The following is a 17729-nucleotide window of genomic DNA, read 5'->3' on the forward strand; positions in this document are numbered from 1 at the left end:
ACAGTTCTTGGCAAGAAAAGAACAAGTTTGTGCTTTTCATATCCGCTTCTTCAGTAAGCAGTAAGTTTCCCTTTTAAGAAACAGCTCTAACAAACAGTCCTGATTCTTCTCCTATTAAAGTCAGGAGCAGAATCCACTCGGCTGCCACCGAAGTGCCCAGCTGAGGCATTGCTGCTTTGCACGAAATATCAAATAACAATCAAATAACTCACCAATTAACATTTTTCTCCTAGCTGCAGCTGGCATTTGGTATTAAGAAATGCACTTAAAAAAGGATGCTGGTGTAATTGCCAGTGTGTGGGGGAAGCTCCAGACCTCCTCATAGCATAGAAAACCTTGAAAATTTATACTCTAAAACTTGAAAACACAAAGGAAAAAAAACACCTAATCTGTTCATCTTTGTTGTTTCTAAGCTGAGGACAGACACAGAAGAGAAGACTGAGACAATTCATTGTTTTGAATTGCCCAGGGCTGACAATATTGTTATTGGATTTTATTATTCTTCCGCTCCTTTTGCAGCCAAGCAATAAAGATGTGTATTTGGCACAATTCCCTTAGACAAACTTGGAAAATAAAATCTGCGTACAGGACACAGAAAAATAGACACGAGATAATGGGACAACTCGAACGGTTTGGTAATTAAAGGAAAGACAACCCAGAGCGATATCTGTACGGTATTTAATGGCAAATCATAATCTCTAACATCATTATATTATTCTGTTACCATTTATTCACACACTGTAAAATACTCTACAGTAGCTATATTTAAAAAATCCTAATTAAAAAGAGGAACACTCTGTGACAGCAGAAATAACTCAAGGGAACACGGAAAGGCTGTTTAAGTTGCCAAGTGCTATCAATCCATCTAAACTCATCTCGCACCGCATTTAGCCCTTTGTTTACACCAAAATCAGGGATCCAGAGCTGGCGTTGTGCACGTTTCCCAGTCATTCCAGTTTACACCCCAAATTATTGGCAGCACGGAGCAAACTCCGATCCAGCTCCCAGGGGGATTGCTCCTGTCTTAAATCGGTCCGAATTTGCTGCATGCCCTAAACCAGGAGGGTTTATAGCACTTCCAACCAGGACAAAAGCAAGCAGCGGGAAGGGGAGGGTTGGACAGCACTTCCCAACTGCAGCACACCCACAGGAACCCCCCAAACGCTCCGTGGAGCTGCATCCCAGCACCCCAGCTCCCGAGGCAGGGATGAGTTCAGCCAAAACAGCAGCACAACCAGGCACAAAGCCTGAACACCAGATGTGTCCTCCAGAGCTGCTCCCGCTAGGTGACAGGATGAAAAGAGACAGGACAGGACACCCCCCAAACCTCCCAAACCCTGAAGGAGTTTAGAGGTTTGTGCATGTGCACTGGGCAACACGGGGAAGGGCGGGATGCGCGGCTCCAGCGTGGGTTTCCCCTCGGAGCAATCAATGCAAACAAAACAGGGCAAAGACCCAGATCTGCTGTGTTTACTCTGGCAAAACTCCTCGCCGCAAACGGTGGGAGTTTTGCCTGAATAAATGAGATTTAGGGCTCAGACAGAGCCGAGATGGGGGCCCTCATGTGACATCCCTTCCTGCAGGCGAGCGGCAGAGAGGAAGGTTACCTTCCTCCTCCTCCCAGGAGCACGGGCTGCTGCATGCCTCTACCTTTCTTATCCAGTTAGGAATTTCCGATCCCAAGTTCCCCTCGGTGTTCACAAAGCAGCAGCGACGCCTGCACTGTGTCACCGCTGACATCTCGTGCAAGGGCTGAGCTCTGCAGGAGCGCCGCTGGTGCCAGCCAAACAGAGCGGGTTTGGAGCTCAGGGCACAGGGAATGAATTCCCATCTGGACAGAAGTCTGGGCTGCATTCCCACCAGCTAGGAAAGGCCAAGATTTCAGCTGAAGATTTCACCCTGGAAGCCCTACTGCTCCTTTCCCCACTGCTTGCAGCATTTTAGGAGTCACCGCATGTGGAGGAGGAGGAGAAAGAATTTCCAGACAGATCCCAGCAAGCCCCTGCCCTGGCAAGGGGTTGCCTACATTCAGACCCTTCATCCACTCAGATGTCCCAATTTTCTGGGGACTGGCACCTCTTCCTATGCCAGCAGGAATTGGCAGCACTGGCAAAGGAGTCACAGTAAAGGAGCTCTTTAAGCCTCAGTGTGTAAACGTGGCTTTACATGTAAACGTGGCTTTAACTTCAAACCTCTTGGCTTTGTGCCTGCCTTTTATTCATGTTCACTTTTTTCCCTTGGCTCCCCTTGAATATACCACTATGATTTCCAGCTTATCCTTTGGGGAAAATATATATATTTCATATATTTAGCTAAAAGGGCCATTTTCCACCCCTGCTGACTGTTGCTGCGTCATCACTGACTCGCTCATGCCAGCAAAGAGCCCGAGCCTCTATATTTTCTCTCTAGGTGTATATTACACAGCACTACGATTCTGTAAAGCAAGCTTTGGGAGGTAGGTAGCAAAATAATCCCAGAAAAAATAAACTTGTGGAAAGGTACACTGTGCTGAGACAGGGGCTGCTCTGTGCTACCCATACAGGCAGTATTTCTGTGTTTTTCTTCTGAAAAAGCTCCCTTAGGACACATCAACTGGCATTTTTGGCTCTCAGCTTCAAGTTTCCACCTTTCCTGAAGGGAATAGTATTCTCTCTTGCTTGAGAGTAGTTTTTGTTAATTGTTACTTATTTCCAGAGCCTAAAGGGTCATTTAGTAACTGACTGATGCTGCATCTTTTATTGATGCGCTCACAGCTGTCCCTAAAACAGACCATTCGTCCCTGGGACATATTCACAGCACCTCTGTCACTTAAAAAACTCTCTAAGCTAAGGGGCACATTTGCAGCTCAAGTGTACCCAGGATTCTTGAAGAGCTGGGAGTTTAACAGCATTAAAATCCGTTAAAATAGTAGGGTCAACAAAAATGAGGGGGGAAATTTGGCTGTAAAGCTTTGGGAAGCAGTTCCCAAGGAATGTGTCTACTGAAAGCACATCCTCAAAATTTGGTTTGTGCTGCTCCCCTTACCATCTCCAGACAGGAAGTTTCTCCCTTTCCCAGCTGGGATTTTCAGCCATGGTGGGGATCAGACCTGTGGCCACAGGGCTCCAACACACGCAGGACCACGGCTTTTCCCAAACCAGCCTGGCCACAGAGCAGCATCCAAAACACCCACTGGCTGCAGTGCAAGAAGGGCACAGATCTTTGTTTCATGTTTGCAGCACTAGTGGGTGGCCAGCCCAGCAAGGAGTGGTGATGCATCACCACAGCATCACCCAGCACCCTGCCAGGCTCCTCCACATCCCTCTCACGCACGCCAAGGCATGGCAGTGATGTGGGCACTGCTTTGGGGTTTCACCTGGTCCACACTGGGCTTGCTGGGTCAAAGGCACTTCATAAGGAGCATGTGGAAGGTGTCAGTGAGCCAGCACTTAAAAAAGCATCAGTGACACAGAGCCCGAGATAAGGCACAAAGCAGAGCATCTGTGCAAGTCGCCAGGGCAGTGCGAGCACATGGGAAGGAGGGGGACTGGGCAGCTGGCCAAGGTACAGCTTCAAACCCATGTGGCACTTCTCCCGAGCAGCACACTTTACCAAGAAAGGCTTGTCACAGTCCCTGATGTCCAGAAAGGGAAGCTGAGGGGCAGGGAGCAGCACAGAGACTCACCCAAGTTCACTCAGCAGCCCAGCGGCAGAGCCGGCGCTCAGATGCAGCCCTATCCTGGCTCCCAGCCCATGGCTCTGCCCGCCAGACGGCTTCATCCAGCCCTGGGTCACCAACAGCACAGAGAGGAGGGAGGGCTGCCACAAAGACAGACAAAGGGAGGCCGTGATGGTGGCAATAACCTGCAGGAGAGACTTTTCTGGGCCTTCCTGCGCTCCCGCTGTCCGGGCAGTTACCGGCGCTTTAGCACCGAGACACAGTCCTTCTTCAGCGGCCCGATCTGCAGGTGGGCATCGACACTCTCCAGGAAGAAGGCTGGTTTCAGCTTGCACGAGAAGAGAGAGCCAAAGTGGTGGTTGATCTTGTTCTGGAACGGGTCAGCCTTTCCCTTGGTGAAAGGGGAGACCTTGAGCTGCTGCAGGCAGGTCATCTTGGAGTCCTTGACTCCGTAGAAGGTTAAGGCCTTTTCCGAATATTCCAGGAAGACCCCGATCGTTTGGAAGAACGGCTGCTGGATGACGGACTCAAAGCCCCCAAACCAGGCCACGTAGTTCTGCCCGTTCCACTGGAGGCAGCAGGACCTGTCATTGCGGCCCAGGCGGCCCCGGTTGTAGGCCTCCCGCGGGTCGAAGTCCTCGGCGATGACCCCGATGCTGACCCAGCCATCGATGAGCTCCACCTCCCAGTAGTAGTTGCCCCTGTTCATGAGGTTCAAACCCAGCACCTGCTCACAGTTGATGAAGCGGGTCGGGCTCTCCGGGTAGGGGATGGGGCACAGCACCCGCTTGGCCCCTTTGGTGCCGAACAGCTGGATGAACTTGTCAGCCGTGTCGCTGTCCAGGTCAATGATGAAGGCAACTGGGTGGGGCAAGAAGGAGAAATGAGGATGAGGAGGGAAATCCTCCCAGCCCTCCCTGCTCTGATCCCTCTGCCCCAGCCTTTGACAAATAGCATGATCCTTTCTGACTTGTCCTGTCACTCCCCTTGCTTTTAAATCCCGTGTCAAATTTCAGTCAATGAGGATCAGGGACTGAAAGAGCTGATACTCTCATAAGCAGGATGAATACAGGGCAGAGGAAGGAACAGAGGGGCTGCTCAGTGAGCTCAACTATGATACCATGACATCAGAGCATCCACCTGACAGAGTGGTGGTAGGAAAATCCCATATAAAAGCAGATTTCAGGTAACCACAGACAAACCTGGCAGGGAGAGACCCTGAGAAGACAGGAGACCAATCGGGCACATCACAGCTACAAACTGACTGCTCCTTGTGGTCAGCTTGCAGTGCACTGTGGCTCCCACAGGAGCAGATGCAGCCCCCAACATGCAAGGCCATATGAAAACCACCAGTGGATCACAAACAGATCCAGTGGGAACAGCCCTGGATATCTGTTGCTATCGCTTGCATTGCACGTCTGAACCACAGTGTGTCCCAACCCACTCAGCAGCAGCAGAGCACACCAAGCTTGAGCACAGATCCCAGTGGGCTGCACTGTGCTACCAAGGCAGATCTTGTCCCCTGTGGACATCCCTGTGGTGACCCCATAACCCTTGTAAGGCTGGGGGGACACACACATGGAGTGTGGGAGCTCAAGCCCAGCCCTGCACCCTCCAGCCTCAGCCCCTTGTGCCCCACCCTGCTCAGCCACTGCATGATCCCTCTCATGCTGCAGCTGACCCTCACTAGCCCAGTGCTCTGCAGCAAACAAGGCAGATGCACAAACTCTGATCTAATTTAGTGGAGGATCCAATTTTGTCAAGGGCTGGAAGGCGGCAGGAATTACACAGGATGCCTTCAGCCCCCCCTGGGCAGTTGGGCCAGCAGAACCACAGACAAGGGAAAAAAAGTATCACCAGTATAACCAGATTATGACCGTTGTCAGGAAAGCAAGGAGGCTTCCTTGTTTGCCAAGCAATATTTCCTCTGGTGGTGGCAGCGCTCCTGCCAGCTGTCGGCTCAGGATCAGCGCCGGCCGGGCATGTGGGAAGGAGAGAGGAAAGGGAAGGTGGACCTTAGCAACAACTGTCAAAGCAGAAATCCCTCACTTACATTTCAGGAAATAATCACGGCTCTCCAGGCAGGCGGGATTGTTTGACTTGTCTGGAAACCGGGATTCAGCCAACACTGCAGAGACAGGGACGGAAGGGTTTGCATCAGCCAAGGAACCAAACCAACAAGGGTGTTACTGCAGCATCACCCCCCGCCCAGCACCCTGGTGGTACCCAGCTGACGTGGCCCCCGTGCCTCCTGCATCCCCACTCCCCCTGCACATCCCTGATGGCTCCCACACACAAAAGGACAGACACCACCTCTGCCACCCCAGGGAGACGGGCAGCGGGGCAAGGAACTGGCTGCAATTCCCATGGGAATCTGAGCAAATGAGTGAGGAGAGAGCTCAGGTTAAATGAGAGAGCACGGGAGAGAGCTGCCACACTGGCTTTCTATCCTTGGGAGATCACAGCTTGCCCCATGAAGAGGATCATCTATCCTGGGAAGAAGAGTCCCCTTTCACGGGAGGCCACTTTGGCCACTTGCCCTCTCCTGCTGGGCCCTGCCTAACTCCCAGGCTGTTTGTTGCCTCTCCAGCCTCCGGTCTCTGTGGAAAAATTCACAAAACCTCAAAGAGGCGTAAGCCCAGACAGGGATTGTGCAACGTGCAGGGAACCCGTGCTGAGCAGCTTCCAGGGCTGGAGGGAGAGGGGCCAGTGCTCGTGGGGGACATCGAGCCCACAGACATCTCCCAGCTATGCAGGGAGGAGGGGAAGGGTGATGGGGAGACCTCCAGGCAGAGGCACTGGGTGAGCACAAACCTTCCTCCATCTCCTGGTAGTTCAGCCCATCAATTCCTTTCCCCTGCAAGTGGTTCCACTGGTTTTTGCAGGCAGTGGACAGCACATCCTTCACGGCACCCACGACTTGGGTGCACTTGGTGAAGTTCAGCTCGTTCTGGAAGCTTGGAGCTGGGGAGAGCTTTTCTTCCATGGCTACTTTTAAGGCCTGAAATTCCTGAGCCAAAAAAGACGGAGTTTCAGGAGTTTTCAAACAAGCCAAAGTTGTCTCTTGTTCCGCAACCCCACCCAGCCCTGGAGGATTTGGGAACTGGCAGCTCTGATGGACTTGGCCCAAGGACAGCCTTCACAAGGGAGGAGAGCTCTTTCCCAGCCACATGTTCCTGGAACCTGCTCTTAGCTCCCTTTCAAACCTGGACCCAGACCATGTCCACCTCACATGGAGCAGCATCTCCTCCCGAAAAGGTCTCTTCTTGCTGGGTTGTCAGGGAGGGGGGAAGGCTAGAGGGGGTCAGTGGGGCACCCCAATCTCTTGTTCTCTGCCCCTCATGCCCAGGTACCCAGCCTGGGCAGCACATCAGCTTCCCCTGAGTCACAGACAGGATGGAGGAGAAAGTCTTGGCTGCCTGGTCCTCCTGGGAGTGGGGAGGGGAGACTGTGCCAACAGCAGCGAGACTCTACAGCCCACACATCCCAGGGCTCCTCACCCCCAGCTCCTCAGGAAATGGGACAAAACCCCAAAAGACAATACTACTGGCTCCTTCTTGCCCCATCCCACCTGGAGGAAGTAGATGGTGTCAGTGCTGGTGACGTTCTCCAGGTTTTGCTTGCCCTGGGCCAGCTTGGCTCGTCTCTCCTCCTTCCAATGGAGATCAGCCTCAGCCTCCCCCAGCATGGAGCGCTCCCCGGCCTCGATGAAACCTGTCACCTCCTTCTGGAAGGTTGCCAGGACCTCAGAGGCTTCTGCAAAGAGCCTCTCGACCCTTTCCTTCTCCTTCGTGGCAGCACCCTGAGTGCAGTGAGAGAGAGGTCAGGTCCCACAGGTGAAGGTGCAGGAGGTCACTCTTGTCCCCTGCCCAGCACCCACCTCTCAGCTCTCTGGGGTCCCCCTGACACCCTGTCAGTCCCTTCATCCAAGAACTCAGATCATTTCAGAGCTCAGCTATCAAGGGATCTGGCTGGGCACAGCCACTTAACTGCTGCACCACGCCTGGTGTCCCCAGGCAGAGAAGTGACGTGGTGGCACAAGGGCCAAAGGGGACCAAACCCCTGTGAGCCCGAGGAGAAATGGTGGAAGAGCCAGAGGATGCCCTGGCATAGTCCTTGCCCTGTTCCTTCTTCCAGTTTGCAAACAAAAGCAACCAGAGATGCCGTGAGGGTTAGCAGAGATGAGGAGCAAAGAATCCTCAGGGATCCTTGCCAGGGTCACTGTGGTTTTATGGAGCACGTTGCCCTGTGAGCACCAATTCTACACCCCACACACCCCAAAAGCTCACAGCCCCTTCCCCTCGCTCCCCAGCCCAGCAGAGCTGCACTAGCAGAGCAAAGCCATGGCACAGTCACCTTAATGAGCTCCACCAACTTCTTGGCCTGCGCGATGGTGACTGCCAGCTCCTCCAGCTCGTTCTCCACATCGCTGAGGAATTTGGCTTGTTGGGCCTGTGGACACAAGGGACAAACACTGAGCTTTGCCCCTGATCCCACAGGGAGCTGCAGGACACCCAGCCTCTCCCTAAGTTCAACCCTCTCTGACCACGACCTTGCTGTCAGGCTTCGAGTGAAGGACCCAGGGGGAACCATGAGTTGTTTTCCTGTTTTCCTTCCCTGCAACATCCAACCTGCAAACATCCCTTCTCCCTGGGCTGGGAAACCTTTAAAGGAGCAGCCGGGCTACAAAGGGTCATGTCCAGTTCCATGCTCCCCACCCTGGTCCCAGCGGAAACCAAACAAACAGGAATTTGAAAGCAAACCCATCGGGCAGTGATTGCAGCAAGCGCAGCTAAGCCGTGTGCTCTCAGTGTGTATCCCAAGGCTGGGGAAAATACACCTGGGACTGGTGGAGAAGCTGAAAGGGAGAACTGGACCACTCAGAAACACAGCACAGAGTCCCCTGGGGGTTCCTCTTTAGGAGCAAAGCAAACCAGCTCTGGAGCACAGAGGTGCTGCATGGCCGCAAAGGAAGCACCTTCCGAACACGTCATTTCCTGGCGTGCTATTGTTGGCGCCAGCCATTGCCCATCACGAGCTCCCTGGGGAGCCAGGAGGGCACTGCACTTCCCAACCGGGGCAGATCCCCGCTCATGCTCGGCCTCCTGGCCCTGCTCTCTGCAGTGCTTGTCCCCAGTGAGGGGATACAGGTGCTTTCCCCGTCCATCCTTCCCAGCCTGCAGCGCAAGGGCAGTGGCAGAGGCCATCTAGGAGACGTTAAGCAGTGTCTGCTGAGGTCTGACAGCTCCCCCGGGCTGGGATCACACTCACTTTCTATTTTAAGGCACCTGATGACTAATAATGCCGACAAAAGGGTTTTCCTGCAATCCCAAGAACCCGCGAGAGAGTGAGAGCTGGCTTGGGGTTGTTTCTGTGCTCCCTGCCAGCATGTCCACAGCCCCCGGGCTCTTCCTTGGAAAAAGCAAACCCTACCAAGGTCCCCAAATGCCTCATCCCGATGCAGGGTGCCACCACACCGCAAGCCTTAAAGACTCCCATCTGCCTGCAGCCCCACAGAGGCCCCACACATTTGAGGCACCAGCGTCCAGGAAGGCAGCACCACGTTGGGCTTGGAGCCCCGACTCCCGGGGAGGCTCGTGGGTGTGAATTTAGGAGGTGACTCAGTCACATCTGGGAATGGGAGTGATGGAAAAAAAACCCGCTGCCAAAACGCCGGGATACAAAGGGCTGGGGGAGCGGGAGCGGCGGCCGGGCAGGCTGCCAGGAGTCGGGAAAAACCGCCTCGACGGAGCTGTGGGAACAAGACGGGGGAGGCGGGTGCCCTGTGACCGCGGGGGCGGCCACTGTAGGGTGTCCCAGGCACCCCCACCCCAGCCCTACACCCACGGGATTTCCACAGTGGGAAAAATCCCCAGGGGCCGGCTGGCAGCGGGTCCCCAGCTGCCCATCCTGTCCCCACCTCACGGGGTTCCCCGACGGCACAGCACCCTGTCCATACGGGGTGGGGTCCCCCGAGGGGTGTGGGCTACAGCACCACCCCACACACGCCATCCCACCAGCGCGGCACCTGCACACACCCCACGTGGCGATTTAGGCTCCCCGCTGGGGACAGGGGTGCGGCATGAAACCCTCCAAGGGACGCTGCACCCCACCCCACCCAGGACACCCCCACGCCAGGGTCCCGCCCACGCGGGGGACCTCCGCGCACCCCCCCTCCCACACACCCACCCGCACGCACCTCCTTGTGCTCCCGCTCCTGCTCGAGGGGCACCACGTCGTGGGCGCGATGCTCGTGGGCGCGGCAGCGGGCGCACACGCAGGTCTGCTCGGCGCGGCAGAAGCCGTCGAGGGGCTGCAGGTGGCGGGGGCACAGCCCCTCCTCCAGCCGGCGCAGCGGGGCCACGAGGCGGTGGGCGCGGAAGGCGGGGGCGCGGCGGTGCGGCTCCAGGTGGGCTCCGCAGAACGACGCCAGGCACACCAGGCACGACCGCGCCGCCGCCGCCCGCGACCCCGGCGGGCACACGTCGCACAGCACCGCCGCTCCCGCCTCCCCTCCGCCATCCTCCTCCTCGGCTCCCGGGGCCATCGGCGACGGCGGGGACGAGCCGCCGGTGGCGGCCGCCAGCAGCGGCAGGAGCTCGCAGAGGGCGCGGTTCTTGCGGAGCCGCAGGGACGCGGGGACGGGCTCCTGGCAGAGCGGGCAGCGGGCGGCCCCGCCCGCCCCGCCGCCGTCGGGGGGGCCCGGCTGCTGGCGGAGCGCCCGCAGGCAGCCCTGGCAGAAGTTGTGCCCGCACGGCACCGTCACCGGGTCCCGCAGCACGTCCAGGCAGATAGGGCAGCCGAGGGGACCCTCGGGCAGCCCCGGAGCCGCCAGCGCCAGCCGCAACGCCGCGGCGGAGGACGGCGGGGCACTCCCGGGCGCAGCATCCATCCCTGAACGCCCCGAGCGGCCCCGGCCCCGGTCCCAGCCCCGGCGGGGGCGGGCGGCTGCCGCGCCCCGCCCGCCCGCTCCGCCTCCCTGCGCCCAGCTGGGGCTCCGCTCGCCGCGGGGGCTGGGGGCTGACCCGCACCATCACCCTCTGGACCTGGTCCCCAGGCACCCGCGTTCCTGAGGGTGTCTCACCCCCTGGACCTGCTTCCCAGTCACTCGTCTTCCTGGCGAGTTCTCACCCCTGGGATTTACCCCCACCGGGCATCTGCTTCCTCTCCCCGGCATCTGCTGCCTTCAGGGAGATCTGCCCCCCAGCCCTCCGGGGGATGCCACCCCGATAAAGATGTACTGTCCCCCCAGCGTCTGGGGGAGGTCTGCCACGTCCTAAAGGATCTACCCCACTGGGATCTGGACTCTTCCCAGGGTTCTGCTGCTCCCAGGGGAAGCTGCTGTCCCTCCCCAAATCTCCCATCCCGGGAAGCTGTAGCCAGCCCATTCCAAACCCACCCCAAAGGGTCTGCTGTCCTCTGTGAGCATCCCCTTACCCCAGGACCTGCTGCCACCCCACTGCTCCCCAGGAGCTGCTCCCCACCTTGAGGCCGTATGGGAGGTCCTCCCCCCCCCCGTGCATAACTGCGGGTGCTTTCCTGCCAGCCCCGTGCCCTTGGACCCATGGAAAAAAGGGCTGGCTCAGTCCATGTCCCCTCTTCCTCCAGGGCCCATAAGACACCAAGCAGAGATGGGGAGACACCAAAGTGCTTTGAGTGTGAGGATCTGCCTCATAAGTATGGTGTCTCCAGACCCCTCCTGTGCAGACCATTTTTTGACTTGGATAAGTTCCCAGGTCCACGCTGGCCCAAGGACAGGGCTGGGAGGGTGGGGAGGTGTGGAGTGAAGGAGGAAACATGGCAAGAAAAATCACATCTGTTCTTGCAGAAGGGGTTTGATCCTTTTAAGCCTTTTGTCCCCAAAGGAAACAATGATGTTATTCATTCCCCATGCATTCACCTGCACGTCCCCAGCACCTTTGATCCCAGTGCCCAGTTTCACCCCGTTATCCCTCACCAGCATTCCTGAGGGAGCGGGAGGAGGCGCCGGACCTGCGGTCTCGCCCTTGGAAAAGCTTCAATCAAAACTTCAGAATTTTCTTCTGTGCCAGATCAGCCTTGGGGCAGAGCCATAGGAAACCAGGTTTCCTTATCACAGTGCTGCGGTAAATAAAGGACCTTTTGGTTCTTCCGCCAGCTGGTCCCTCCAAGGGGCTGGTCACCAACCCCTCGAGGACATGAAGGGGCAGGATGGGGCCCTGCAGGGATGGGTGCGGGAACAGGGGCACCCAGCTTCCCTCCCCTTCCCCCTATGCTGCTTGGTCCTGTATCTCCCACCAGCACTAAGGTCAAACCTGTAGGGAAGTAGAGCTTTATTGAGAAAAGCAGCATCATACAAAGAACTGCAGCATAGAATCATGAACAGTTCCTCTGGCATGTCCAAGAGTGGCAAGAGGGGACTGGGAGGGGCTGGGGGAGCAGGACCTGCCTGCATGTGAGGCTGGGCAAGCACAGGGCTCCCTCTGCATTGCTCCACAGCACACTGTGGCAGCAGCACCCTTTCTATGCTCTTCCTCACCCCAAATATTCTCCAGGCTTGGGAGGTTTGGCAGGGATAGGAGAAAGAGGAAAACTTAATTCTTTCACTCCGTTTCCCCCTTCCTTGCTTCGTCTGCAGGGACAGACACCCACATGTGCCCCCACACACAGTGACCAGGGGCTTCGCCCCTAGGATGAACTCCAGCCCTGCCTCCTTCCCCTTCCCTTCCTCAGCAGCGTGATATTTGCATATGCAAATTAAATCGGTTAATTTTCATGTCTGTCCTCATCAGCTCTCGTTAAAATATTGCACCACGTGCCGTGCCTGCCTCGGCATCGAGGTCCCTCCTGCACTGTGACAGGTCCTGGCTGTGGCACCAGCCCGGCTGATGGATCAGTGTGGCGGCTCTAGCTCGGTCCCTCCAGCACAGCGTCACCACTCGGCCCTCACACAGCCAAAACACAGGGTAGAGGGGCTTCGTGAAGACATCGTGGAAGGAGTGGATGAGCTGCATCTTCTCCCCGAGGCCATAGAAGGAGAGGAGTCCCTTGCCATAATCCAGGCTGACCCCCAGGTTCTTGTACAGCTGCTCCTGGATTTTCTCCGCCTGGCCGTTATGCCAGGCCAGGTAACAATCCTCCCGCACCTGCAGCCCCCACGAGCCCCCGTCCAGCCCGATGTTGAACTTGTGGCCCCGCTGCTGCTCCCAGGGGAGGCCCCAGTAAGTCACCCCCAGGATGACGGAGTGGCTGGAGATCTCCACCTCCCAGTAGTGGTGTCCTTGGCCGTAGCTCTGCGTGCACAGCACCTGCCAGGGCTCGAAGCGGGGTCCCTGTCCCCTGTACATGGGGATGGTGCAGTGCTTGGCTTTCCGGGCACCTCTCGACAGCTCCAGGTACTTGTTGGCCGTCTCGAGATGGAAGGTCAGGTTGCGGTGGTCTGGGAAGAGCAACAGCATGGGTGGGGCTGAAAAGCTTAATCAGATCTTTATGCCCCTGGTGTGACACACCCCCCCCCCCAGCAGTGATGGGGTTTAAACTGTGTAGGGCTGGCTCCCGAAACAGAAGAGAACAAGTTTGTTTGGAGGGGAAGGTGAGCGGGGTGAGATGAGATACCTGCCCTGGAAGGGAGAGAAGCAGCCCAGAGCTGGCAAGGCACTGAGACACGATGCTTCACACAGTCCTTGCACAGCCCAGCCCACAGCCAGCAAGTACCAGCGGCTCCATGGCCATTTTGGAAGAGATCTTGGTTTTATGAGCAAAAAATACGAGTGTGGGTGGCGAGGGGGGGAGAAAACCAGGCAAATAAATATAGTATTGCAGGGAGTTACTCTCTTGTGCATGGGCTGTTGTAACTCCTGCCATGGGCATTCACTGGTCACCAGCACATCACCTTCCTCCCACAGCAACCTGGCCCACAGCTCACTGGGCTCCTGCCTTCTGCCCATAAATAACGGGGGTTTTCCTATTAATAACCCTAAGAACGTTTTTTGTGGGACTAATAAAAGGAATTAAAGGTCCCATAGGCAGTGATTGCCTCACTGGCAAGAGTGACGTGACCAACATTCCCTGAACTTTGCCCAACCCTCTTCCCAACAGGGAGGAGATGGGAAAAGGAGCAGTGAGGAAATCCCTAAGGAACTGGAGCGGGATGGGCTGGGGAAGGGGAGGGAATATGAAGGACTGTGACAGGGAATGCTGAGGCCATATCCCTGGATAGAGAGCAATGACTGCAGGTAGGGCACTGGACTAGGGCTGTGCCGTGCAGGGCAGTGACTGATCCAATACCAGGCAGCTCCAGTTTCCAGGGGAAAGCACTCCCTGGTGCTGCTAATCCCCCTAATAAGCCCTTTCACACACACACAATGTCCCCCAGCCCATCCACCCCATCCCACATTTAGGGAGAGAGATTGGTAGAACCGTGGAAGGAACCCCTGTCCCCGCAGCCACAACCATCCTTCTCCCAGGGAGGAGCCCAGCTTGGTGACATCTCTGCCTGCTGAGGACCCCAGCTGGGTCCCCCTGTCCCTCCAGGCCCTCCTGTGCTCCTCACCTTTCAGAAGCTCAGCTCGGAGCTGGCACTCAGGGAGAGGATTCAAGACCTTCACCGCTGGCGCCTGGGGATGCACTGGGCCTGTGGAGGATGGGAACAGGCATTTTGAGTGATGCCACCCAAAAAACTTATTTCTTCCTCTTCATGGGAGGGGGAGGAGGAAGAGGAAGTCCATCATATCCAAGCCTGGAAGCAGGCATGTGCCCACTTGTTTCAGCATTCCCAGCAAGGAGGGGACATGGGGAAGCCACCCAGTTCATCCCACCCCATCTGCTGAACAGTAGATGTGTCCCCATCCCAACCCCCTGAGCCTGACAGCCGAGTCCCTGTCACCATGATGTGGGCCAGGCTGGGATTCAGGATGACTCGGTGGCCCTGAGAGCAGTAGGACTACCTTGGCCAGCAGGACTGGGGGCTTTGGGGGCCACAGAGCCAGGCAGGTCCTCCAGCAGGAGCCTGGAGATGCCGGTGAGGATGTCAGAGATGGGCTTGATCACATGAGCCACATCAAACTCCACGGGGACCAGCGCCTCTGGGCTCTCCAGAGGTGGGAGAAGGGGGAACTCCTGTGGACAGACACACAGACAGCCATGCACCAGCCTGGGGAGGACTGTGCGAATCCATGTGCACACACTGTGACTCCCCAGTGGGTGACAGCGGGATCACAGCACTGCCCACACAAGTCCCACCAGAACACCTCTTCCCCACAGCCCCATCACATCCCTGAGCCGGGCTGAGGATGTGTTCCCCCTGGGAAAGGGGCTGAACACACCTCTGCCCTCACTGAAAGGGTGCAGGGCTGGCAGTGCCCAGGCACAGGGAGGGACACAGCGTCAGGATGGTACCTGGAGGAAGGTCCTGTGGTCAGGGCAGGCCAGCAGGCTCTGAGCCCTCTCCCTGTGCTGGCCAAGGACATCCAGCCTGTCCTTCAGGAGGCTCCAGTTCTCCTCCACGCGCCCCAGTGCCACCACCTGCTCTTGCTCGATCCTGGCCACCGACTGACCCTCGAAATCCTCCAGAGCTTTCTTCAGGTGGGCCAATTTGCTCCGGATCTGAGATTTGAGCTCCTCGGAGGAGTCCTGGGTAGGGAAGAGCCATAAGAGCCAGTGTGCTCCCACCCACGTGCCCAGCACAGAGGTGGCCACAGCACTACCTTGATGCTGCGTGTTTGCTCCTCCAGCTCCTGCATCGCCCGCTCGATCCGCTCCGATTCCTCCTGTGCTTTTTCCAGGGACTCTTTCAAAATGATCTGTGAAGAGAGGCACCAATACAGAATCAAAAGACCCCCAAGGTCATTAAGTCCAACCTTTGGCTGAACACCACCAACTAATCCACAGCACTAAGTGCCATGCCCAGTCCTTTCTTCCAGTTGTGTCCCATTGCATATCCTGCAGTGCAGCACTGCTGCCCACCTGGCTCCCAGGAGCCCTCTCAGGGCTGCAGGACAAGGCTAATGGGGAGGGAGAAGCCTTGGGAAGGGGACACTGCATCAGGGTCACCAAGAAGTGATTTTCTGTGCTGTCTTTCACCTCTTTTTTATCTATTTTCTCTAGATCAGAGGATCATAAACACATATATCACCGTTCATCCAGCGCTGCTGGATTTACCCAGCTCGCTGCTGCTCCTGACAGCACCTGGTTTCTCAGAGAGCAGCAGGGCACTGGTGGCACCTCCTGGCAAACCCCCTATTCAGCTGAGGCCGAGCACAGCCTGGCACCCGGAGGCACATCACATCCCCCCAGCAGGGCACGGGGCAGTGAATGCCCGAGCTGCTGTGACTCCCCTTGCTCGCTCTCCCATCGCCCCATCCCTGCCGCCCATCGTCCCCACCTGCTTTTTGGACCGTTCCTTCTCGAAGAGCACCAGCCGGTGCCCCTGGCACTGCCGGACGATGCAGACGCAGCAGATGCAGCGCCTCTCGTCCTCGCAGTACAGCTCCAGCGGGCGCCCGTGCTGCGGGCACAGCTCGCCCGGGGCCACCTCGCACCTCCCCGCGCCCGCGCCCCGCGCGTCCCCGTCCCTCGCCAGCTCCACCACGCTGTACAGGGTGACGTTCTTCTCCAGCTCCGGGCACTGCTCGAAGTCCCTGCGGCACTCGGGGCATGTATAGCCCTTCTCGGCCCCGCCGGGCGCCCGCTCTCGCTTGTGCCAGTGGTCGCTGATGCAGCCCTTGCAGAAGTTGTGGCCGCAGGGCAAAGTCACGGGCACCCTGAACAGGTCCAGGCAGATGGAGCACACCAGCTTCTCCTCCAGCTTCAGCGAGACGAGGGATGCCATCCTGCCTGTGCCGGGGATCGGGGCGAGGATCCGGAGAAACAGAAACTCAGCTGTGCAGGGGAGGAGGAGATGGTGACGCTGTGCCCGGAGGCGGGTCAGGGCTCCCAGCCGGACGTGCTCTTAAAGAGACACCCAGTGGGTGCCCGCTGGCCACGCTGGGTGTGCCACACGCTGGGGAGACGAGGTGACAGGGAGGGTTGGAGCTGCTCCCCTCGGGGAGAGGGAAGGCTGTGAAGCAGAGCAGGAGGCTCTGGAGAGGATGGAATGCTGCAGTGGCAGCACAGGGACACACGCAGGAGGCTGACAGGGATCAGATCAATGTGTACCTCCGTGAATGTGCTTGCACAGGTACATATCGATGTGCAGCTGGATTTCATTCCTTTATTGCCCTTTCAGGGAACTCCCAGGCATCCTCACCTCTGCCAGGGCTGGATCCCCTAGCACAGCACGGCAGCTCCCCCTGGCACAGAGACCTCGGTACAGTGAGAACCAGCAGAGAGGCACCCACCGCTGCTACAGCCACGTGTCACCTCCCTCTGCAGCGACACGGCTGTGACACACACCAGCACCAGCCAGGGCCACATTCCACCCTTGCATCGTTCCATTTTGAACTCCAGCTCCTGCTGTTTGCGCATGTCCCCGTGCACACCCACCACACCTTTTCCTACGAACTTCCTTGCAACACCCGTGTGCATCAGCACCCTGAAACACAACAAAGATGTCACCTGGGCCACCAGTCCCTGCTCAGGGGGCAGGTGGAGCCTTCTGTGTGACTGTCTGTGCACTGCACACCTTCACCTTGTCACACAGTTCAGTTTCAGGAGGAGCACCACCCAAAATCCCCACCCAACCCTTATCTCTGTACCCGCTGCTGTGTTATTGCTTGCACGCACTCCCAGGCTGCTGACACTGCAGGATAACCTCAGTTGGCAGCAGCTCTGCAGCCTCCCCTCATGAACAGCTTCACTTTCACCTGCACAGGTGAGGGGAAGCAGGGAGCAGGTCTGTGGTGCAGCCAGGGTGCTCACCAGGGGGCTCCTGGATTGTTGGAGCAGCTTCTGTACCACAGGTAGGCTCAGAGCCACCCCCCAGACCACCCCTGGGACCTGTCACAACTCCCTGCACGTTCCAGCAGAGCTTCAGTCCCCAAGACATTTCTTTGGGCTGGATCTACAAATTCTGACCAAATGTTCAAAGCTCAGAGAAGGGCATAACACAACCTGTGGGCACCTCTCCAACACCCTCCCCCAGGCTTAAACTAGA

The 17729-nt window shown here is 57.3% G+C and overlaps 2 protein-coding genes across 3 annotated transcripts; both read right to left on the bottom strand.

Annotated features, from left to right (window-relative positions):
- Positions 1-664: 664 nt before the first annotated feature.
- On the bottom strand, positions 665-10550 carry TRIM47 (tripartite motif containing 47). Its single transcript, XM_027749826.2, has 6 exons — positions 9858-10550; positions 8015-8110; positions 7230-7460; positions 6473-6668; positions 5712-5786; positions 665-4519 (listed from the first exon to the last, which is right to left on the bottom strand). Exons 1-6 carry the CDS (start codon positions 10548-10550, stop codon positions 3894-3896), a joined length of 1917 nt encoding a protein of 638 aa, XP_027605627.1. The 3' UTR covers positions 665-3893.
- A 1403-nt stretch (positions 10551-11953) lies between these two features.
- On the bottom strand, positions 11954-16962 carry TRIM65 (tripartite motif containing 65). Of its 2 annotated transcripts, none has more exons than XM_039390159.1 (6): positions 16020-16962; positions 15343-15438; positions 15035-15256; positions 14584-14755; positions 14190-14270; positions 11954-13076 (listed from the first exon to the last, which is right to left on the bottom strand). In XM_039390159.1, exons 1-6 carry the CDS (start codon positions 16464-16466, stop codon positions 12436-12438), a joined length of 1659 nt encoding a protein of 552 aa, XP_039246093.1. In that variant the 5' UTR covers positions 16467-16962; the 3' UTR covers positions 11954-12435. The 2 variants fall into 2 exon arrangements, with proteins under 2 accessions (XP_039246093.1, XP_027605629.2); XM_027749828.2 differs by having other exon boundaries at positions 15035-15268.
- Between the last annotated feature and the right edge of the window lie 767 nt (positions 16963-17729).

The sequence above is a fragment of the Pipra filicauda genome, unplaced genomic scaffold (assembly GCF_003945595.2).
Source record: "Pipra filicauda isolate LSUMZ 115617 unplaced genomic scaffold, ASM394559v2 scaffold80_size11013439_pilon, whole genome shotgun sequence".
Classification (NCBI taxonomy): domain Eukaryota; kingdom Metazoa; phylum Chordata; class Aves; order Passeriformes; family Pipridae; genus Pipra; species Pipra filicauda.

Excerpts from the sequence above, each read along its gene's own strand:
- TRIM65 (XM_027749828.2), bottom strand. The coding sequence starts at position 16,466 with ATGGCATCCCTCGTCTCGCTGAAGCTGGAGGAGAAGCTGGTGTGCTCC. Across the intron at positions 15,439-16,019 it reads AGGAACGGTCCAAAAAGCAG|ATCATTTTGAAAGAGTCCCT; the intron begins GTGGGGACGATG and ends CTCTCTTCACAG. Across the intron at positions 13,077-14,189 it reads CCGAGCTGAGCTTCTGAAAG|ACCACCGCAACCTGACCTTC; the intron begins GTGAGGAGCACA and ends TGCTCTTCCCAG.
- TRIM47 (XM_027749826.2), bottom strand. The coding sequence starts at position 10,550 with ATGGATGCTGCGCCCGGGAGTGCCCCGCCGTCCTCCGCCGCGGCGTTG. Across the intron at positions 6,669-7,229 it reads ACACCATCTACTTCCTCCAG|GAATTTCAGGCCTTAAAAGT; the intron begins GTGGGATGGGGC and ends TTTTTGGCTCAG. Across the intron at positions 4,520-5,711 it reads CCGTGATTATTTCCTGAAAT|TTGCCTTCATCATTGACCTG; the intron begins GTAAGTGAGGGA and ends TGCCCCACCCAG.